The 23,807-nt window shown below is 44.1% G+C and overlaps 1 protein-coding gene across 5 annotated transcripts in view; it reads left to right on the plus strand.

Annotated features, from left to right (window-relative positions):
• Positions 1-23,807, plus strand: part of FTO (FTO alpha-ketoglutarate dependent dioxygenase) — a 393,377-nt gene that overhangs the window by 186,425 nt on the left and 183,145 nt on the right. For all 5 annotated transcript variants that reach the window (XM_058708756.1, XM_058708757.1, XM_058708759.1 and 2 more), the window contains exon 7: positions 6,413-6,532. In XM_058708756.1, the coding sequence (XP_058564739.1) occupies positions 6,413-6,532 (120 nt within the window). The remainder of the gene's footprint in view (positions 1-6,412; positions 6,533-23,807) is intronic.

A 23,807-nucleotide genomic window follows, 5' to 3' on the forward strand; every position in this document is an offset into this window, starting at 1 on the left:
AGGGGCCTGGGGAATAGCAGATTGTATCAGTCCTTGGAGCTCCCCATGAGGACAACCACTTTCCTGTTTACTCAGAGGGAAGTGGGGAGCCACTGAGGGCTTTGGAGCAGAGGAGAAACCATGTCTGCTCCCACGAGGTCATACAGTGTCTTTAAAGAGATATTTAGGATCTTGCGAACTGCCCCATACCTTGTGAAACATTGCCACAATCTCTGGAACAAAAGGCAAAGAAATTCTTCCTTTCAAGGAAAGAATAACCACTTCTAATGCTAATAAGCTGCACTCAGGACTGACTTTCTTCCCTTCCCTGTACCTGATAAGTGCCCCATTTTCTCTCCTATCTGTCCTTAAGTAGAGACACTGATGATAGCTAGAACCTCAAGAAAGATAAGCGTTTTATGGGCCCGGTGACCTCACTGAATTAGACTTGGGAGCAAAGTTATGTCTTCCTCCATATTTGCAGTAAAGAAATTCTGGTCTGTAGTAAAGAAATTCTGATTTTTTTCCTTCTCTACAAACCTTGCAGTGTCAGGATTCAGGCCAGCTGAATGGGTGCTCTTTTCAACACTCAACATGAGTTATTCCCTGCGCCACCCACCCCCCCCCCCCCGCCCCGCCATATTGGTCTTCTGTGACTGGCCGAGATGTTTTGTTATCATCAACGGGTGGGGGAAATCTATAAAATCACACTGTTTATCTAATAGTAGAATATTGTCATCTGAGCCCAGTAGCTTCAGCAAGTGACTGGCTGCTTTTGACACTGTATACCTTAGCGAAGTGGGATAGACGTGTATCAGAAGCCTTAGCCCCCTGAAGCTAGTCTAGAAATCGAAGGCAGAGAGAGATCATGAATCTAAATATGGTGTGTGCTCACCTTGCCCAGCCCCCCAGTCTTTGATTCTTCAAGGCCACCTCCTTCATATGAATTCCATATGCCAAAGCACGTTATCATATACTGTTCTTTGGCCCTACGCGCTGGCCTGGGATCGAGCACTGACATGATCACTTTCTACCATGTCCTGTTGTGAAACAATAGCATCGTACATGGTCCATGATCATTCCCCCTGGGTTCTTTATTGTTCGATTTCCTCTATCTTAAAGGCTATGTGCCTTTGCTGCACCAATTACAGGATGAAGCCCTGGGTTTTATGTGTTGCGGGCCTTCAGGCTCTGTGGGTGTAGATGTGGCTTGTTTCCTTTAGATGGTTTCTAACTAAGCAGTTTGGGAACTGTGGGGAATAGACCTGAGTACCTTTAGAAGGTATTTTTTTTTCCTAACTAAAGATGCTTAGCAAAGGTTTTTGTTCACTGATAAGCAGAATCCTCCTGCATGTTATTATGCTGTTTTCCTTCTTAAAAATGGTTTGGTCTGGGGCACCTGGGTGGCTCAGTTGGTTAAGCGTCCGATTTCAGCTCAGGTCATGATCTCACGGTTCGTGAGTTCAAGCCCCGCGTCGGGCTCTGTGCCGACAGCTCGGAGCCTGGAGCCTGCTTCGCATTCTGCGTCTCCCTCTCTCTCTCTGCCCATGCTCTGTCTCTCTGTCTCTCTCTCAAAAATAAATAAACATTAAAAAAAAATGGTTTGGTCTGGTCAGACCTGCATCTTCCTCGGAGTTCCTGGGAAAGAGCCTTCATGGGGTAGCTCTTAGTAGATTGGACATTAGCATCTCTCCCTCATCTAACATCTTGCTCAGTGAAATAACTTATTTCAGGTGTTGTGGTGAGACATTAACCCCAGCGGGCATGTTCACGCATCCCCTGAGGGACCTGCGTGAGCTGAGCTGGGACCAAATCAAGAGCCCCCCACTGACTTGGCAGAGAAAAGTAGATGACAGTTGCCTACCTGTGGAAGTGATGGAGGCGTTTACAATGAATGGTGAGGTAGCGTCTCATAAGTCACGATTTTGAACTTTGCTGTTGAATGCCTGAGGTTTCAGGTAGGTGGGTGGATTCCGTTTCTTCTTCCCCTTCAGACTTTTCCTAGACATTTTTAGGGGAAAAGTTTTTCTTGACTGATCTTCTCTGAGACCGTTCCAGGTACAGATTAGTTAAGAGGGTGATGAAGGACAGTTGTCCCAGCAGTCCCTGTTGTGAAATGGACACTATTGTGAGCATGTTTTCATTTTTCACTGATGATTGAGAAAGCCCTTCAGGAACCTGCAAGGCTTCTAGGTTGTCAGTAGGCCTTGGCTAATTGCTTATCTTTGTATTGTAGCTGCTCAAAAGATTGAATAATTGTGAATTTCCTTGAAGGGCCTGTCCAGAAGGTGGGAGTTTGGTGTCTAAGCATCGTGAGCTCTGAGAGAACCTCAAAAGAGTTGCTATGTGTTGTCTCCTTGACGCTCCCATCTCTGGGGATCTGCATCACCCATGGAGTGTTCGTGGCCCCAAGGCAGCCATTACCCTCCTCAGGGTTTGTCTCTAGGTTCTGCTCTGATAGTTCTGAGCTTCCCTGTGCGGGGTGGGGGGGGGGGGGGAGGGAGGGAACCCTGGGTGCACCCTGGAGAAGGGATGAAGACCCTACTCCTTTCATGCTTAGAACTTTATTGGTCAGTCACTACGGTTGACCTTTGATTGTTTTTTCAACCCCGGAAGCGATAAGGCTTCCATTCTATTCCGAGTCCTGACGCTTCAGCTTTCGTGGGGTATCCACCCTGCAGCTTTCTTTTCTTAACCCCGCAGTTTAGGGAGAAAAAAATAAAAATAACTTTTTCTTGTTTGTTTGTTTTTGTAACTCAAACTCTGAATCAAATGGCTGGAAGTATTCTATGCTTCCTTAATTAATTTTAAGGAAGCAGCCAACGACGTCTGTTGGCAGTGGGGGAAATGGCGAGGGTGACATTTGTTTAAAATCCTGTAATGTTTTTTTTTTTTTGCCCACAACATTGAAATGAAAAAGTCAGGTTATGGAACCGAATAAAATACATGCCAGTGGATTTGATGCCCAGAAAGATTGTATCTCATGGGAAGTACTTCAACTCATGAATAAAACTCTGCCGGGAGTAAGTGCTCAGCGTTGAACTTTACTGACTGGCCTCTCTGGAAGGGGGGTGGCCATGAATTGACATGGATGTTAAAACTTTTCTTGCTAAGAAAATTTTATCACGTTGTGAGATCCTTGGGGACAATAAGTTGTAGGCCTTGTTCAGTTTGCTTTCTTAGCATCTGGCAAGTGCCTGGCATATAGTAGCCCATTCATTATTAACTCACTAGTCCTCACTCTAAATCTATGTGGTTATTATGTGATTGTCTTTATTTTACAGGTGACATAGCCATTTGGTACTGGAGTCCAAGTTTGAACTGGCTCCAGGGCCCTTATTCTTTTTTTAAAATTTTTTAAAAAAGTTTATTTATGTAATATTTTTTGAGAGAGAGAGAGAGTGAGCAGAGTAGAGGCAGAGAGAGAGGGAAAGAGAGAGAATCCTAAGCAGGCCCCACGGGGTCAGCGCAGAGCCCGACGCAGGGCTCAAACAAACCATGAGATCATGACCTGGGCTCGAATCAAGAGTCGGACACTTAACCAACTGAGCCACCCAGGCGCCCCGCTTCCTTATTCTTAATCATGGCACCGTCTGCTTCAACTGATAGCTGGGCATCTAAGGAGGAAGCTGAAGTCCTGATTTATTAAAATGGATGGGGTCCTCCTTTGCATTCTTGTCTCATAGCAGAGTCTCCAGGTATGCCCCTCTCCTTCCTTCTGCGGCTTTAATTTACTGAAATCTAGACCCTAGTGTACCCCAATAGGTTGAATAAACTAATTACATATACTGATCTGTTTTATTTTTATTTCTTGGGATACCACGATTGCCAGGGCTTATAAGTTTTGTCTTCACCAATGAAAATAACCAGCCCCCAGATAAGAAAACCTTTTCAAATCTTTGCAGCTTGCCCTGACATCGGGCGTGATGCTTTGCTAATAGGCTGTTCCCATAATGGGAACCAATTTCACACAAAATCTATTAAATAGAACTCTTCTTGTAGTGAGTAATATGAAACCTGCATCTTCAGAGAAGTTGAACTGCCCTGTGTTCGCTCTCCTCTCAAAGCAGTGTGGTTTACTGCTGTTACCAACTGTCTCTAAATACCACAGATAAGTTTCGGCAGCTATTGTCTTAATATTGTCCACATTCCTTTTTTTTTTTTTTTTTTTTTTTTTCTGTTTAAACAGCTTTAACTGAAATCAGTTCTACATATCAAACAAACATTTAGTTAATGTAAACTGAAACCCTTTCATATGACTGGGTGTTCTCAGGTTAGTTATTTGAGCCATTTTCACCATTGGTAAATCTTCACAAGTTGCTTTTGTTTGCCTCGCGAAAGTTCAATATGGATAAATACAGAAATTCTTTGTGGTAACAGGTAAAGGTTGTACTAGTTGGACTGTCTAGGGAACACGATTACCGTAGCAAAAGTCAGACGACCCAACATTAACCTCTAAGCTGTGAAAGCTCAACATTTCTTTAGAGGGCAGAGGTCAGAAGAGTTGTGGGGATAAATAGAGTTGTACGTTGACAGTAAAATTTGATTAAAAAAAAAATTTGTTAACGTTTATTTATTTTTGAGACAGAGAGAGACAGAGCATGAACGGGGGAGGGGCCGAGAGAGAGGGAGACACAGATTCTGAAACAGGCCCCAGGCTCTGAGCTGTCAGCACAGAGCCCGACACAGGGCTCGAACTCACAGACCATGAGATCATGACCTGAGCCGAAGTCGGACGCCCAACCGACTGAACCACCCAGGTGCCCCTGTAAAATTTGATTTTTCAAGGTGAAGATGAGTTTTAGAAGATTTGGAAAGTGGATAGAAAACAATTTCTTACCCTTCCAAAGCTTTACTCAGCCTCTCCTCTACATACATTGGGGTTATTTCATTTGCAAGGGACAAAAAAAACCTCAACCTGAATTGGCTTAAGTATAAAAGGCTTCTGGGACTCCTGGGTGGCTCAGTTGGTTAGGCATCCGACTTCAGCTTAGGTCACGATCTCGCGGTTTGTGAGTTCGAGCCCTGCGTTGCGCTCTGTGCTGACAGCTTAGAGCCTGGAATCTGCTTCCGATTCTGTGTCTCCCCCCCCCTCTCTCTCTCTCTCTCTCTCTCTCTCTCTGTCTCTTTCTTTCTCAAAAATAATAAATAAGCCTTAAAGAAAATGTAAATAGGTTTTAAAAATAAATAAATAAATAAATGACTTCAGGAATAGCTTGGTCAAGAGCCAGGTGGTATCACCAGCACCTGGTTTTTATCTTTTTATCTTGCAGTTGCTTCCTACTGGGTTGTCTCCATTTTTCCCATTTGGTGGTGACATGGATATAGAATGCTTTTCCTGGATCTTCTCATGGGATCTAGACTTAACTGTGATTGAACATACCGCGATTGTCTCCATACCCAGTTCTGTGACTAGAGAAATATGGGGGGCTGATTGGCTGACACTTGGGCCACACACTGCATCCCTGGTGTTGGGGCTGGAGATCTACCCAGACCACGTGGACTGAGACTGGGGAAGGGGGTCGGTTACCAAGTGAATAGTGAGGTTTTGCTAGAATAGAAGGAGGAATGTTAAGGAGGCAAATAATAACCATAATAATAACCATATAGGTTCATAGGAAGGAAAAGCAATTGTTAATGCCTTCACTGTTCTTTCTACCTATTGACATGTGCCCTGACTTGAAAAGTAACAATTTGAATGGCTGTAGGTTTAATGGATGCCCCATAATTAACTTTGCATTGTTTAGTTATAAGGGCTAGGACTCTCACCAGCTCCTCCTGGCCCATGGTAAATTCTGTATTTATTTTAAATCTAAGAAATCTTGAAATTGGCTGTCTCTTAGTATATGTCTGTTTTGCTCAAAATATCAGTCTTTAATAAAGATGTTTAATAAAGACATGTTTTGATTCTATCTTCCCTGTCCCACATTGCGCATCCTGCTGCTTCAGGATCTCAGTATTTGTGTTTTGTCTTGCCTTTTGTAAAATTTATTTATTTATTTATTTATTTAGAGAGGTAGAGGGTGCAAGTGAACCAGGGGCAGAGATAGAGAGAGAGAGAGAGAGAGAGAGAGAGAGAGAGAGAGAGAATCCCACGAGGGGTGGGGAGGGGTGGGGGAGAGAGAAATGGGGCTCACCCGGGGCTCGAGCTCACCCCGATGCGGGACCCAAACTCACGAACCATGAGATCATGACCTGAGCTGAAGTCCGACGCTTAACTGACTGAGCCACCCAGGAGCCCCTTACGACTGCTTTTCTCTTGGCTTTGCAGAAATGCTCTGGAGACTCCCCAAGTTCTACTGGAAACCAGTTAGGCTGAGCTTTTCTCACCCTGTGGCGATTAAGTTACTGGAGGAGAATCGGGTGACAGTGTTGTCCTTGATTGCCCCTCATGAAGGCATTGTAACAACTGCCTTCTCTTTATGGCCCACAGGTTGAGTTCGAGTGGCTGAGACAGTTTTGGTTTCAAGGCAACCGATACAGAAAATGCAGTGATTGGTGGTGTCAACCCATGGCCCAACTGGAAGAACTGTGGAAGAAGATGGAAGGTGTGGTAAGTACCTGAGGTCCGGGGCCGCATTTTCTGGGATGCCGGGCTGTGTGACCCCTCTGCTGCCTCATTTGCATAGGCAAATACATAATTCATTATCCCAAATTATTGAGTTAGGTAACTGTTCGCCAGGAACAGCCAGGATTTTGCCAGGACAAGCTCACTTGAGTTCAGGGGGCATTTTCTTGAGTATTTCCCACATATACGGCACCATGCTGGACGCACGGTAGGAAGTGACGAGGAGGGAACCACGATGGAACGGTAAGATTTAAAATGCCTTTGCATTTTTAGATGCGCCGGGCACTGTTCTAAGGGCTTTCCCTGTATTAACTTCTAAAGTTCGTACAGCAGCCCGACGAGGTGTAGAAACCCTTATGAGCCTTAATTTATAGACGTGAAAACTGAGACATTGAGAAATTAGGTGCCTCGCCCAAGGTCACAGAGTAAGCCGCAGAGCAAGATGGAGACCCTGGCAGTCTGGCTCTGTAGCTTAACTGCTGCATTCAGTTTAACAAGGAGAGAGACATGAATATAGCCAGGTGTTACATTAGCTAAAATGAAAGCCTGTAATAGAGATTAAAAAAAAAAAAAAAAAATCACAGGCCAGAGGAGGGAGTATTAAATTCAGGCCACTGGACCAGGACTGTTGTGAAACAGCAGATGTTGCCTTTGGGGACTTTGGATGGGGAGGCGTAGGGTCAGATAGGGCATTGGGAGAGGAGCATTAGGCTCCAGGAACTCTACAAACGAGACTGGAAATGGGGCAGTCCAGCGCGGCCAGAGCAAGGGATTGGGGGGGGGGGGGGTGGAGTCAGAAGCATAGCTGGAAGGCGAAATTGAGGCCACTTGCCAGTTTTGAATTAAGTCTCAATTTAAATAATAGCAGTAATGGCAGACCCTTATCTGATACTTATTAAGGACCAGGCACTATTCTGAATGTTTTATGTATCACTTATGTAACTTTTACGGCAACCCCATAAAGTAGGTATGATGGTTCTCCATTTCATAAACCAGGAGACTGAGCCACAAAAGGTTTCCATAACTTCCTCAAGATCACACGGCTCATAAGCGGGGGAACGGGGATTTGAACCCAGGAGGGCTGGCTCTAGGGTCACGCCCTTCACTGCCTCGCTGCTCTGCCTCCAGACCGTTGAACTTGAAATGTAGTGGAAAAGTGGTAAAAGCCTGCTGCACCCTGGAGGTGGTGCCCGCACAGACTCAGACTTGTTCTGGAAACAAGGATCCGATCTGCGCAAGTGGGGAGCTGTGGCCAACCTCTGTCATAAAACCGAGGTTTTATAATGAAAATACCAAGTCACCACCCTGGAGGGGTCTTAGTTTGAAAGTCCAGGTCGGAATCTGGACCCTAGCTTTCCAGACATCTCTTCGGATGTTTAAATCATGCCTTTCGATGGATCTATGTCTGAGGAAGGAATGTTAATAATCCTTCTTTTATTGTACTAAGAGTATCACAAAAATGGATTCCGCCAAAGACCTGAACCTCAGTATAAAACCGAGCATTGTAAAACTGAGTTGGAAGTAATGAAAAGTCCATGCCTAAATCTCCTTAGTTCTATTCCTAAAATTAGCCTGTGTGGAGTATGCTACATTTTTATGGAATGTATATATAAAGGCAACTTCATTTACAGGGCATATTTTTTTTACGATGTTCTTCTCGGCTTGTCCATTTACATATGAGTTAGAAGAACCTCTTTATTTACCAGACTTTGAGTCTGAGACATCAGGTGGACTTTGGGATTGTAACTTGACGACTCCACGTATTAGAATTGGCAAATTAATAAGAAAAGAACTCACTGATTTTGTAAAATAAATAAATACGTCACTAAATAAAAATTTATTTTTGCACCACCTTTGTTCAAGGGTTTTTTGTTTTTTGTTTTTTTGTCTTTTAAAGAGAAGTCTTGGGTATTGTGAGCTTACTGATTATATTCATTATGAATTCATTTAAAAGATTTAGTTGTCATTTTTTTTTTTAATCGGACCATGGCACATCAGTTAGATGGAATATCTTCTGTTTACTTTATAACTCTTGTGTAAAAAAATACCCAGAAGAAGAGCAGTCTTGGGAATTCTCCAGAACGAGCTTCCTTGCAGTTGGTGTGGCATTACTGAGTGTTCCGAGTGAAATCAATGGTCCCAGTGTCTCTCCTCAGCAAGCCTCAGGGTGATCATTATCAGCAGAGTGGAGGTTTGGGCCAAACATAAAAGGGATGATCCTTCTAAATTAAATTTAAGCATGGCTCCAAGCCTCTTTAAATGACTTTTAACAAATTCATAATAATTTATTTTTGCTATTGGAAGAGACAGAAGACCATAGTCATTGGGCAAGCCTATGGTTCTGTGGCTCTGTTAGCTCAATGCCATCTGGTATTTGTGAACTGGCCCGGCCAGTTCAATTCCTGCTTTGTACCAGCCCACCTCATATGTTTGCACTTGCAAGCAGTAGGGGGCAATGTTGAGCTACCTGTTTGAGGCCTCAAGATGCCGGCCTTTCAGGAAAATGCATACAAATGTACCATTAACTGTCAAGAATTATCCCTGTTGCTTCAAGTTAGCTGTAATCTCCAAGATTCCATAACACAGGAAATCAGTTGTGGGTTAACAAATTCAACAGCAATTTAACATAAAAAGTGCAGTGTTTGGTGCACATTTGGAGTCTATAGAATTAGACTAATCTGAACAGCGTTTCTGAATGTACTCCCTTTGCTTCCAGGGAATGTGTTACTCAAAATCGTTCTCCTTCTCGACAAATGATTCTTCTTTATCTCTGTGCTTTTTTAAAATGGTAAAAGCATGTGTGTCTGTTGTGGAAAGGCTTCTCTAATTAATGCATTTTGTCTGTTCTGCCCAGTAGCGTGGGTCTCTTTCGGTGAAAACAAAACAAAAAAACCCCAGGCGATCCGCACATCACTTTTCACCTTTTGCTTATGAGTAGAGCAGCCTTGGACGGCCCTCATACCAGGACTTGTGTTGTGATTTCTCTCTGTCTCTGTGTTGCCTTTTTTCTTTTTTCTCCCCCCACTTTGTGGTTGGGACGTGTAGTCTCAGGTTGGATGCAGAAGAACGGAAAACGCGCTTTGAAATCGCCTTTCCTCCATTAAATGGCAATTGCTTCACATGTCGTAACCAGTCGCATATTTCAAAAAGTTTAGTCCACTGCCTCTAAAACTCCTCCAGCCTTTGCTTCCCATTCCCTGTCCCAGCAAGCACTGTTTTTATCACACTGTTTCTTCTTGCCATTTCTCTCCCCGAGGATAGTTTTACCCTGTGCTTGCTCTTGTGATGTAAATGTTAAACCTTACATTTGAATGGCATTCTGATAAAATATCGTATTTTCCCTGAGTATTACCTCATGAATTCATGAGCCATTGAGCCCGAAGCAGCACAACCCTTTCTTACAACCCAAGAAGTTAGCCTTGCCTTTTCTCTCTTCTTTGCTCCCTCTTCAGGAAGGCACTATAATGCCAGAACACTGTTCAAATGTGTGTATTTTATTTTATTTTCTCCGGCCAGCCCACCACCTCACAACCAAGATTAGCGTCTTAGGAGGAGACTCTCCAGGATAAGAGAGAGTTACCATTTGAAAGAAACCGTACAAGCTTTGCTTTCTGGGTAAAGAGAAATATGAAAAGCCGAAGTCTCCCGTGAGGTGAGGAAGTCTTGCTGTAGCCAGAGATCCAACGGATAGGCCATGTGTCTCTTAGGGTCTGGTATCACGCTTTGCAAAACTGACATTTATTTTACCCATAAAAACGTTTTAACACCATCAAATTCACAATGAGACGGAAAAGAATGCTAGGTGCGATGGCCTCTTAAATTGACGACATTTATTCATTTCCTTTTGACCTTAAAAAACAAAAGGTCAATTTAGTGTAATCCGATGGAAATATTCTAGGATAATTTCCGGAGTCGACATTTTCGGAAGTACTGATGATTGATATACTGGAGAGAAATTTCTTCATGCTTTTCCAGGTCCTGATCATTTCGAATGTTTTGAATTGCATTTCATGTCTTGACAGTTCTTGCTGGGGACCACAGGGCATTTATATGGCAGTTGGCCTTAATAACCTTTATTGACTTTAGTGGGTAGGAGCCAAGATGGGATCATTTTAATATATCCGTTTTGAAACGGTGTAAAACACAACATGTAATTATGTTAGGTAAGCTATAGGTAACTTAAATTCTACCCATTTGCGTTAAAATTTTGGCACAGGAGAGCAGAGAGATGTGGAAAGTGAGTAGGTGTTTTATTTAATTCTGTTACCAGTTTCTTGTTGTTGAAGTCTTAAGAGAGGAAATGGACTTACGGACGTAAAGGTTGTCCTTTACAAGTCAGTTATAATAGTTTAATTTCAAGATGAGTCATGTGTTTTTCCTTGTCATTTTGGCCTGTGTAAACCATCTGGGAGAGTTCATGCCAGGTGGCTGTCCACTGCTGTCTGGTGGAGACTTTCTTGGTATAGGTGACACAGTCATAGGCAGTGATTGAGCTGAAGAGCAGTTTTTTGGTTTTTTTGTTTTTGTTTTTGGAGAGATTAATGACCCTATCATCACAGTGTGTTAGATTAAATTCTTTGTAGCTGAGTAGAGGAACGAGGCTGCTTTCTCACGTGCTGAAATTATACTGAGTGTAGCGGTATTTGCTATTCTATTACAGTTCCATTAGCTAAGTTCATTTTAAACTATCTTCTAGGATTAAAGATTTTGGAGGGTATGAGGAAGAAAGCGATATAAATGTTAACTTTTTGTCCTTGTTGATACTGAAGTCACCAACTCCTATTTGTGTGTGTGTGTGTGTGTGTGTGTGTGTGTGTGTGTGTATCCCTTATGCCGTTGATGTATATACTAAATTACATTTGCACACATCACCCTGTCTTCCATTTTTCAGCATTAGCATTTCTGATCTAGGAGCAGAGTATATTATAGTAATTTAGGAATTGGTAGGAGATGTCTGGTGGTTTTAAATGAAAATTTAAGTTCCCTTCTCCCCTTTTGGACTGGTACAGTGCTGAGTGGCTCAGAATAAGCACAGATTGGAAGCAGGTAAACAGTCACAAGCACCCAATAATTCAAATTATGTACACAGACACTGAGTTTGGGGACCCCCGTATTTATGTGGCTTTGGAAATTTGGGGAAAAAAGAGAAAGAAAAGACACTTTTCAGTTACAGGGGCTAAAAGTCCATGGCTCACATTTTTTATTATCTTAAAGGTGTTCATTGAAGATTGGTTCTTTCCATCCTCCTCCCTCCCCACCCACCCACTGCTATTCCCCACAGCTGTATTGTTCTATTAAGAGTAAAATATCTGAGGGGAAATTGTACGTGTAATTCAGCAATGAATTTCTAACAGGGTTTGGTTCCTTCTTTGATTGCCTTCTAAATTTCTCACAGAGTTTTCCAGGTTTTCCCTCAGTTGCTGCAGACTTAGTAATGAATTAAAAAAAAAAAAAAAAGCATTGTTTCTCCTGTCTTTTTGGGAAAAAAATTTACAATTCCAAGAGAATTCAGGCTTAAGCTTGAGAAACAGAATGTGCATCGAAAGCACAAAGGAGTATGTTTATGATTCTCTTTGAAGTGTTTTTGCAAGTGGATAAGGAAAATTTTAGAAACCGTCTGATAGTGTTCAGGGTAAATACTTAAACCCCTTTAGAGAATTTCACACACAGATACTGTGCAGCAGAAAAAAGGGATACTTATGTTTCTTAAAGCTGCTACAGCCTACAGCTTTGTACTTAAAGACAGAGGTGTTGAATAGAATTCTACTGAGGATACATCCAGTGACAATATCTCCAGGAACATCAGAGCGAACCAGTGGGTAGGACTTTCTGTTTTTAACCCTTACATGAGCTGTGTGAGACTTGAGCTCTATTGGTACCAAGTACTAGGATGTGCCTGTTACATCCCCGGCATGTTAAGAGGATGGCTCAGGTGCCTCTGCTCTGCACACAATAGGAACAAGGCGAAAAACACCGAACATGGCGAGACACAGTGACGGGAGCCTGGAAATTCCAAGTGAAAGGCTTGCCATTTCTCTTCACTCTTGTTAGCGTGTGCAGAGAAAAACTGGAATAAACAACCAAGGTTGCTGTTTTAGCCTTGATTTGATTCCATAGGCTTTAGCTCCATTTCGCTAGCCTGTGTTAGATCCACACACACACACACACACACACACACACACACACACACACACAGACACACGTCTGCGCACGCACACATGCACCTTTCACACGTGTTCTGTTTTCTTTCCGATAGACAAAGGGGGTTGTTTTAAATAATTTTAGCGACACTAGGATTCAGATTGATGTGTGAAGATCCTGCTACTTTACCCTGGGGTGCCATTGTAGCCTTGGCTGCTGGAATTTATTTTGGATTCCTTCGACTAGCAGCCCATCACAGCATTTCAGATGTGAATCGGAACCCCTGGTCTCAGATGGGAGTGTCAGTAATTTCCGTCTTGGTTTGTTTTTTCCTGGAAAAGATATGGCATAAAATAATTGTGTACCTTATTTGCTCTGGTTCGTTTGGCCGGGGGTGAGGTGCGGAGGGGGGCCTTACCGTCAGCTCTAGCCTGTCCTTTATCTTATTATAAATACCTTTGAGATATTCCAGAAGAATCTTTGTCTAGAAGAAGGAAGTTGTGTTAGAAACAAGTCAGCAGACCTACAGTTTTGAAAGAAAAGCAAGATTTCCCAAGGATGTTGTGCCAGCTGTTGGGAATATTCTCAAGATTATAGGATCTCTTTTTCGCCAGGTTGGTTCGTGAATGGTCCCTAAAACTGTTAACCCTTGAAGAAAATTATTACGATGACCAAATGAAAAAGTCGGTAACATATAAAATACTGCACACACGCAAGGCGTCACCGGTAGTGATTTTAGAAGGAAGCGTAGACAGTCCTCAGTTTAGGAGCCCTTACTTAGAGGTCATTTGACTGAGTTCCCCTTAGTGACAAACTCTCTTCCTTTTCCTCATTTCCCTTCCTTTACAACCGGGGTCAGTCTTGGAGGTAGAGGGACTCAATGAATCGAAGCTCAGTGCTACTCTGGTAATGTTTCTACCCCACTGTGGGCTAAATACTTTGGGAAGCTTGGCTGGGAATCTTTCCATATTTTGCAAAAATGTCTCTATGGAGAAATGTGCTCCCAGTGCCAAAATCTGACTTACCAGAGAGCTCTGGGAACACATTAAGTCGGCTCTTCCGTGCATTAAGGGTAACATAACCATGATCCTGCTCTCTTTTTGTTGACATCTGCAAAAGAATGACCTTTTTTTTTTAAACCAAGGGAAACTTGATACGTTGCCCTTTCAGTATTTCTGAAAGTATCTCTGTGATCATTTGGAGATGATGTTTTTAACACCATCGTTCCCCTAACACGTAAATTATGATGGACTTTTTTTGTATTTCCTCTACATGATCTCAGCCCATCTGGAACCACCTGTGACAATCTCATTTGTAAATTTTTCCTTGATGTGTATAAAAATCTCAGATAACATCCACCTTGTTTTGGACTGATTGACAAAATTAGCCTTCAAATAAAAATCTGGAGTATTATGGAAATATTCAAAATTAATTTATACTGTTACAGGCATATCTGCTCTGCTTATGAGGACTTGGAACAGGTGGTAGGCTGATATTACACATCCCTTTACTTTAAATATTATTAATTTAAATGTGCAATTATGAAATACCCAGAATTATGCATCAGATCTCTAACAGATGTTGGGGGATTAAGAGGGCTTGTATTTTATTTAATGTCATCAACTTTTCATGCAGTTAACGGTGAATTTTCTAACGGATGGAGTTGATGGGATGTTCCAATGTCTGCAGTAGGGTCTCCTGTCTTGGAGACCTGAACAGTAGTTGGGCAAGGTGGGCTGTGTTTAGCTGTCTAGTAATAATGTCTCAAATTTAACATACCTCAAACCAAACTCTGGATTCCCATAACCCCCCAGCCTTTCTCCCAGTATCACACAGGGCAGTAATTTGCACTGTCCAGTCGCTCAGCCTATAACCTTGGGGTTCTTTTGGTTCATCTCTTGATTTATCGGCGAATCCTGTTAACTCTGTTTTCTAAATATTCATGATCTGGCCACCTTTCACCATCCCCTGTGCTGCTGCCTTGATGAGAACCACCATCATTTATAGAAATAGTCTCTCTGTTGGGGCGCCTGGGTGGCGCAGTCGGTTAAGCGTCCGACTTCAGCCAGGTCACGATCTCGCGGTCCGTGAGTTCGAGCCCCGCGTCAGGCTCTGGGCTGATGGCTCGGAGCCTGGAGCCTGTTTCCGATTCTGTGTCTCCCTCTCTCTCTGCCCCTCCCCCGTTCATGCTCTGTCTCTCTCTGTCCCAAAAATAAATAAAAAACGTTGAAAAAAAAATTTAAAAAAAAAAGAAAAAAAAGAAATAGTCTCTCTGCTATTACCACCCTATGTCCATCCCTGTCAGAGTGTTCCTTTAAAATACAAAGTCTGGTGTTTCACTCCCCTGGCCCAAACTCACTATCATGTGCAGATATCCAGCTTCCTTGCACCGGGGCCCAGTGCCCTGCAGGGTCTGTCCACCCCCACCCCGTACATTATTTCCCCTCCGTCCCAGTCCTCCACTCGCCTTCTTACTGTCTTTAGGAACACGCCCAGCCTCCTCCTGCATCATGGTCTTTGCATTCGCCGTTGCCTCTGTCTGGAATAGTCTGCCCTCTGTTAATTTGCATGACTCACTTCCTCCCTCCATTCCTGTCTCTCTGCTCATGTCACTCCTTGGAGAGAGCTTCTTACGGTAGAGAATGCCTTGCCCGATTCCACCTTGCTTCCCATCGCTTCCTACCATCTGCCAGGATACTTGTTTGTTATCTGCTTTTACCTAATATGGTCCCTGGGAGAGAAGGACTTTGTTTTATCCGCTGTAATGTCTCCAACTCTTACAACAGTGTCTGGTACAGAGTTAGGTGCCCGACACTTACTCGTTGAAGAAATGAATCGATGTTAGGTCCACGTATGTATGAGTCGAGCCATTTCCTCACACCCACGTGAAGCAGCATGGTCTTTAATAAATCCCTTTTAACTCTGTACATTTCCCTAAAATATTAGGTCCTGCTTCGTAGGAATATTCAGGGGGGGGGGGGTCAGTTTTATTTTTAAACACGTGTAACCCTCCCAACAATACCCCCAAACGCCTTTAACATTTAAAAAATAATAATATCGAGAGTACTGAGGACACATGAGAATGTCCTGTTTTATGCCTTTGGCATTTACACGGAGAAGACCGAGCGGCCGCTGGCAGACAACTTACGCAAATATGAAGGAAAAAAAATGTTTTAAGCGTGAGACGTAAGTAGGTTATTAGCAACACTGCTCCCAGAACTTAGAATTGTGGTGTTTTGTCTCGCTCGTCGGCATCCCTCATATTTTAGATTTCCCTCTTCTTGGAAAACTTAATAGAGTCAAACTGTCAAGAAATTAAATGAGTTCTCCCACAAAGCTTGGACTTTTTATTACCAATTTCCAAAAGTTATATAGGGAAAGCAGTATGTGCTGGACAGGTTTTGGGCACAGAACTAGGGAAATCTCTGAGGAGTAAACTGACTTCCGCCAGACAAGCTGAAAACTGATTAAAATATTTATCATCCTTTGGGTATGCAACAGCTTTTGATGATGGAAGGCATATTAATATTCATCTTTGCTGCTTGTCTACACTTCAGACGGATCCCAGGAAAGGATGTTCAGATGACCAGTTTTCTTTCCTCACCAGGAGTCCTTGAGACCCAGTACAACTTGGAACCGAGAAATGCCTTGTGATGTGATTGAGTGAGCTTTTCCTCTGGGGGCTGGGGATGGGGGAATCCAAACCAGGAGAGACTTTTGGGCTGGAAAGCTTTAAAGGATTACTGCTTTCTCACAGGAAGTCTTTTGCTGGAACAAAAGGAAAAGTTTGGTCGTAATTTCACAAGCAGGAGAACTGCCGTCGCTGAGTCCAGGAGGCAGAACCTGGCCCTTTGGGTGAAGTGGGGGGATCGGAGCCTTACACAGGATTTCGGTGTGGATGCCACTGGGGGCTGAAGATTTCCCCTCTCCTTTTGCCTACGCTTGTGAAGCAAGAAGGAGAGAAGTAGGTAGTGTTCGCTGCTGACCCCAAGGTCTTCTGACTGGTTGCTCTGGAGTGTTCTGCCTGACTCTTGTCTCGAGACAGAGTAAATATATAAGGTATCCGCATAGCTAGGCCTAACTAGCATAGGATGGCCTGCTGTGGTTCTCAGGATTGGTCTTTAAAAGTTTTTTTCCGGGGCACCTGGTTGGCTCAGTCAGTTAAGCGTCTGACTTTGGCTCAGGTCATGATCTCTCAGGTCCGTGAGCTCGAGCCCCGCATTGGGCTCTGTGCCGACAGCTTGGAGCCTGGAGCCTGCTTTGGATTCTGGGTCTCCCTCTCTCTCTCTGCCCCTCCCACCCCCCCCCCCCTCAAAAACAAATACGCATTAAAAAAACTTTTTTTTAGGTTTTTTTCCTTTGACGGGAGAAAGAATCCGGCTTAATTCGTTTAGTTAGTTAAACAGTGTTGTTTTCTGTCTAGATTAGAATAGCCTTGATTACATTTTTGGGTGGGGGTGCACATAAGACCTCTGAAAGAAACTGACCCCTTTATTGAGCGGTCTGTAAAACCTGGAAATTGAATAGAATGTTCTCATAAAAAAGGGTATGGTGTTAAGACCCTTACTTTCTATCTTTTAAATCTGAAACGTCAGAATCTGCCCCTTTCGCATGTTTGTTTTTATCATTCCACACTGAGACATTTCTATGGGCTGTACCTTAAAAATATTTGGACAGCAATTATATTTGCGACCTATTTCAATAGAGTGGCATCAGGAAAGAAATTTCCATTCTTCATTCTAGTCATTTCCTCATTCGCCTGCTCCACTTTGTGCAGATAAGTGTGAAGTTCTACAAAAAGCCAGGACTTCTGTCTCCCAGGTTGAGAAAGCACAAGGCTGTAAGTAATTCAGAGGAAGCAAAATCAAAGGGGAGAGTGGATTCCGACATAGGCCTTCGGGAATACGAAGGGTTTTGATAGATGGAGATGGTTGGAGGATATTCAGAGATGCGAAAAGCAGAGGCATTGTAGTGGGAAAACACAAAATCTGCTCCCAAACTTGATTAGACTGGATGGAGAGTGGTCCGTGTGAGTCCAGTAGCGAGAGATCAGATTAGGAAGATTAGCAAGGACCCGTTTCTAATGCATTTCTTGGCAAGATACGGGGCCTTCCCCCTTTCATGATGCCTTCCTGTCATAGTCCTGGAAGGCCAGTCGTAATCACGTGCAACTAAAAATAGAAAGAAAACTATTTTATCATCTTCATTGGCCAAGGGGACACAAGTCAAAATTCGATTATTTGCACTAATGTCAAGACCCGTCTGCATCCCGAGGACAGGAAATAAGCAACTCTGCGCATTTGCACGAGACCTTGCAGAAGACCTCATTACAGACGAGTGGATGTTTGCCCATCAAGCTCTTTGTTTCTCACAAATGGAACACCAGCCGAATAATTTTGGATTTCCGTCAGGGGCTGGTTCTCCCCACGGGCGAACCATTTAAGATTCTCTTCCGTTTCGGAACCTTAGGTCCATCTCATTTTATTACTCTTATTATCATTATCATTATCATTATTATTATTATTTTTGGTACGGGAATTGTATTCTGGAGGAAATGACAACTCCACTGTCTCTTGTAGAGGCGGCAGTTTTGAGGACTGAAATACGTGCATGAAAGTATTTTGAAATACAGCCAAAGTGTCATTCATGAGTTATTCGATTTGGTGCAGGATAGCGGGTGTGGTAATCTATCATTTCCACTGCTGAACTAGACTAGTTACTTTCCCGCGCATATCTCCCCATTCTTTGGCTAATGGCCCCACATTAGTGCTTGGACACTCCATGCTGTCCCCTCTTCGCCACCGCATTTTGGCACGTCAGCCACACCACTTGAAACACTGAGTAAACGTTCGGAACGTAAACGGTGGCTGTTCACTCGGGTCTCTCCCACCTTCATGTATAGATTTCTGCTGGACCCTCATTCTTTCCCTCTCTGTGATGTTATTATTTTCCAGTGACCGGTGTTATCACTCTTGAGTCACTGTGCGCTAATTCTTGAGTGATTAATAACTCTCTCTGAGTTTGTTCGTTGGACGTGGGCTTCTGTGGGGTTGCCTTGACTCTGATTCTGTTCAGGAATCTCAGGTCTTAAGTTAACTTAGAGGCCACCATTCCCTCTCCATCTGAACGAGGTGAAGAAATGCCATTCTGGGGCTACTGTTTCATTTCACGAGAGACCCTTCTGATAGTCACACCCAAGTGACGCTTCGCCAGCGAAACAAACGGGCTTCGTGGTTTTTAAAGAGGCTTCTCCTCTGATATCTCTTTATTCCTCACAAGAAACTGGCCAAAAAAGAGGGGCGCCCGGGTGGCTCAGTCGGTTGAGCGTCCGACTTCCGCTCAGGTCACGATCTCGCGGTCCGTGAGTTCGAGCCCCGCGTCGGGCTCTGTGCCGACCGCTCAGAGCCTGGAGCCTGCTTCGGATTCTGTGTCTCCCTCTCTCTCTGACCCTCCCCCATTCAAGCTGTGTCTCTCTCTGTCTCAAAAATAAATAAATGTTAAAAAAAAAACTTTAAAAAAAACATTAAAAAAAAAAAAAAAGAAACTGGCCAAAAAGAAACTGCCAAAAGAAACTGGCAGTTCTTTGCCAAAAGAAACTGCCAAAAGAAACTGGCAGTGTTTGCCACCATTCCCAAATCTCCCGGTGGCCATGCCTTCTCTCGTGCTCCTACCAACTTTCAGCTGGACGTGCCCGTAGCAAAAAATGCGGACGTGAATGTTGCTCTGGACCCTTTCCTCCACCGTGGGCTTGGGCCCGACGTGTCAAAATCGTGCTCTTTCATGTTGAGGAGGACACACTGTTTCTGCCTGTCCGGCATCGCTTTTTCCTCCTCCGACAGCATCTGCGCGTTACGTTGTGGACGCACTCTCCTAGCTGCTGTAGGGTGAGAGGTGCATTGCCTTAGCCGGCCTGCTCCGTGCACATGTGGTGAGCTCTTTCAGGACTGTGTGCCAGCACGTGTCCATGGTGCAGGATTCCCAAAGTATAGAAGCACAGAAGTCCCCACTCATTCCCACTGCCACCCTTTTCCCTTCCCTGGGGCCTAACACCCTTCACGATTTTTTTTTCCTGTACCTTTCTAGAGATATTCTCTAGATAGTAAGACCTTGGGTTGCGCACAACTTGTTCTGCACATGTCCCCTAAGATGAGCAAACCTTTCTAATAAGTTTTGACTTGATGAAGGAACAAGGTCTTGCACTATGAGTAGTACCTGATGCTGAATGTCACGGGATCACAACCGAGCCATTGGTTCTCCTCCCTGTCTGTCTGTCTCTGTCTCTCTGTCTGTCTCGCTCACTTTGGGATTGTGGGTGATTGTTTCCCATGCTCAGGTGTCTCAGGCCACGGTGTTTGGCAGAAATCAGGGATTTTTCAGGACATTGGAAGGTACCCACGACTGGCAGTAGTGTATTTTTTGTCACTTCGAAGCACTGATGGACAGTCCTTTGCTTTTCTAAACAAGAGTAAGCTTAGGAAAGCTTGGCTTCCTTCTAGGTCAGGCTGCCTGCGGATATAGACCCTTTCCTCCGCTGCCTTATTGCCAGTTACATTAAATACAGTAAATGACAAGTGTTTATTAATACTGTTCCGTCCTCAACATCTGTGCGAGCGTATACAGTGGCCCCCATGCAGAAGAAGATTCCATTGAACCAACAGATAGCAGTGATTCCGTTAGTGATAGTGAAAGTCGTCCTACACGGTAACCCTCCTCTCTCTGGTCTCCCTCACACCAGCCACGAAGGTTTTCCAAGCTAAGTGCCGGTTAATCTGTTTATTTTTCTTTATATTTTGTATTTTATTACTTTGTATTATATTACAGCATCGTAATCATTTTTATATGAATATTTTGGGGTTGTGGAATGACTCATCTGAGTTTCCATTATTTCTTATGGGGAAATTCGCTTCGATATACAAGTGCTTTGGATGGCAAACATGTTTCCGGAACGAGCTGCGCTTGCAAACCAAGGTTTTACTGTACCTACAAACATTTGTGTGTTGTTTTTCAAATGAATAGCACTCCGTCTTAAAGGTCTTTCCATATTGGTACATTCTTATAAGTGATGGCATGGTTTTTCATAGTGTGGCTTCATAATTTAGTTACTCAGTCTCCTACTGTTTTCAGTTTTCTGCTTTCACAAATAATGTTGAAATGAATACCCTAACACATGAGATTTTCATGTATAATATCTACGGTAATGTCTAGGAGCAGAAATGCTGAATCAAAGGATATATGTATTGTTAGTTTTAAGAGGGACAATCAAATTGTCTTCCGTAGAGTTTGAGCAGAGTGTGTGTGTGTGTGTGTGTGTGTGTGTGTGTGTGCGTGCATGTATATGTATACATATGTAGAGTTGATGTGATCTAGTGTTTGTCTTCCCTACATCCTCACCAGTGCAGTAGATTAACAGACTTTTCGCAACTATGACTGTGTCTTTCAGTTTTCATTTACATTTCTCTCATCCCTGTTTTGCGCTCAGAGAGACTGAGGCTCAGAGAGATTAAGCGACTTTGCCAAGGCCGCAGAAGTAGTCAGCCACAGAGCCAGGGTTTGTGGTTTGCAGAGGCAGTCTGGGCCCAGAGTCTGCTCTCTTAATCACTAAACTCTTAGCTAAAGTTCCATTCTGTTACTTGCATCCGGAGAATTCTGATAGAGGTAGAGGTTCTAGTGAGGAACACTCCTATTTCCTTGGCAGGCAAATGTGGCAAACGTTCTTTTTTATCACGGAGTTGTGTGCCAAGTCAGCTGAATGAGTGCGGGTGATCCGAACAATGGCCCTGACACCGGGGGACGTTATCACGTGGTGGAACTGTATTCCATACGGATGTACGTGGCCCTTTACCCTGCCGAGTCTTAGGGCTTCCTGCTATAGCGGTGTGCATCAATGGGAAGGGAAGGCAGGGCTCCTTACCCCTGGAGACAAGGTACGTTGCTGATTTGCTGCTTAAAGTTATGTTCTTGTTGGAGTCCATTCAGGACTGAGTTTCGGTTGTGTTCCGACAGGCCGAGCCTCCTTGGCCTCCCCTGCCCGCCTTCATTCTTCTTCCACCTGTCAGTCTTCAGTGGGTCATTTCAACAGTGCTCGCTGTCTGTTTCAGAGCCTTTTTCTGCTTGGCTCCAGAAACGTGGGTTGAAGCCTTTAGCCTGCACGTGCAGTTCCTAGGTAAGAGTTCATTTCAGGAAGGCCCTGGAGAGTACAGAGATGAGTGGGGAGTGGTTGGGATTCTATTTTCAGGGAAAGGAGAGGACTAATCGAGGTCTCAGGAGGGGTGGAGAACTTTCCTTTGACCCCCTCGGTAGACTGTGTCGGTAGACTGTAATTCTTGGGCTAGGTGAGGGCTCCTTTACCACTCTGGGTTCTCCTGGGTCTCCTCTCTTGCCGTGTTCTCTCTTGCTGCATTATGAAGTCAGGTTCCATGGCTGGCTGTATCACCAAATCAGTTCGGTTTGAGCCCCCATCACCTCTGAAGTCTGCACGCTTAGGTATTTTGGAGTTGAGAGCTTGAGCTCTCAAGTTAGGCTAGGGTTTGAGCCCTGCCTCTGTCCTTTAACTGTGTGTGATATTGCAGTCACACCGGGAGTCTCAGGTTTCCCCATCTGTAAAATGGGGATAACGGAAGTACCTCGCTTAGGGGGTCATTGTGAGATTTGCCCAAGGTGGATAAAACATGGAGTGTTTTGCACCTTGCCTGGTGTATTTTTAGCATGACTGTTTTGAACCTATCCTCTTTGTTCATTCCTCCAGCCATCTGCTCATTCGGTGTCCCCTTTTCTCTCCCCTGAGTCGTTCCTATAGCTTTCTGAGACTCTTGTCCCTTCTTACGTTGTGTCTGCACATAACCTGTGCCTTCCATTCAGGTCCCTATTCAGAAGTCCTCTCAGAACGGCTCCTTGTCTGTCTTTTTACTCCACTTAATTTTTCCTCAGAGCGTTTATTAATATCTGAACTTTTGTCTTACATACATGTAAGAACAAAAGCACCTTGAGGGCAGGGGCTTTGTCTTGTATAACCGCTGTGTCCTTGGTGCTCACAGAGTCAGAACCCGACACGTGTTTGCGGGGCGGGTGAAACGCAAATGCTTTGTGGGTACAGGCTTTCTCTGAAGTACCTTTTCTTATGCTGCTGGGGCTCTGCACATATTTGTTGAATGGCCTGCTGTCTCCCTTCTTTTTGATCCAATCCATTTTGCAAACTGCCTTCTTTAAAAACGTTTAGCAATTATCCATTACCGACTGCAGAAGCCTTATCTCTTCAACCTTCTCTGGAATATAATTTGTCTGCGTTAGAGGTGTTCCGCATCAGGATGTACCTTAGAGCCCCCGGTGCAACTCTTTGAAGCCATGAGGACCATCTGTCTCCAGGGATTTGGGTTGGTATCTATAGCTTTCGATCTTGGCTCTACATTCGAATCATCCAGGATTAATGTTTTGAATGTGTCCTGTGGACTCCACCTCCAGTGATACTGATTTAATGGGTCTAAGCCGTGGCTCCCAGTTGGTTGCCGTATGTTTCGAAAGCCTTGGAGGTGATTCTGACACGTGGGCAGGATTGAGAAGTCTTGTGTTCATCAGGTACCTGACCTCTTACCAAATTAGCTTGGTTGCGTGGACGGATACAGGAACGTATCAGCAAATCCACGGGCAAGCGGTCTTACTTTCAACCAGCACAAACGTACTGAGTGGCTGCTACGTTTCCTAAATTCAGTGGAGAACTCAGGAGGGAGATAACCATATTCAGAACTCACATACAAGGTGGAAGTCGATGTTGATAAAAGATAACAAGCCGAACCGATGAAAGCTTGGAAGACGGTGGCATGCATCTGGATGGGTAGGATCTCTGAAGGCTCTGTGATTGGCAGGGACTTCTGAGTTAAGTCTTATAGGATGGGCAGGATCCTGGCAGGTAGAGATGGGGATGGGAAGAGATTGCTGTGGAGGGAATAGCATGTGTAGGGTAGACACAGGGACGATGCAGGCTGTATTCAAGGCCCCTACAGGAGGGGCCGGCAGTCCCCCAAAGCTAGTCTCCTTCTAGAGTTCTTGATCTCGGGAAGTGGTACCACCACCCACCTGTAGGTCTTCACGGCAGACGTCAAGGAATCATCCTTGAAACTCTCCT

The sequence above is a fragment of the Neofelis nebulosa genome, chromosome 17 (genome assembly GCF_028018385.1).
Source record: "Neofelis nebulosa isolate mNeoNeb1 chromosome 17, mNeoNeb1.pri, whole genome shotgun sequence".
Classification (NCBI taxonomy): domain Eukaryota; kingdom Metazoa; phylum Chordata; class Mammalia; order Carnivora; family Felidae; genus Neofelis; species Neofelis nebulosa.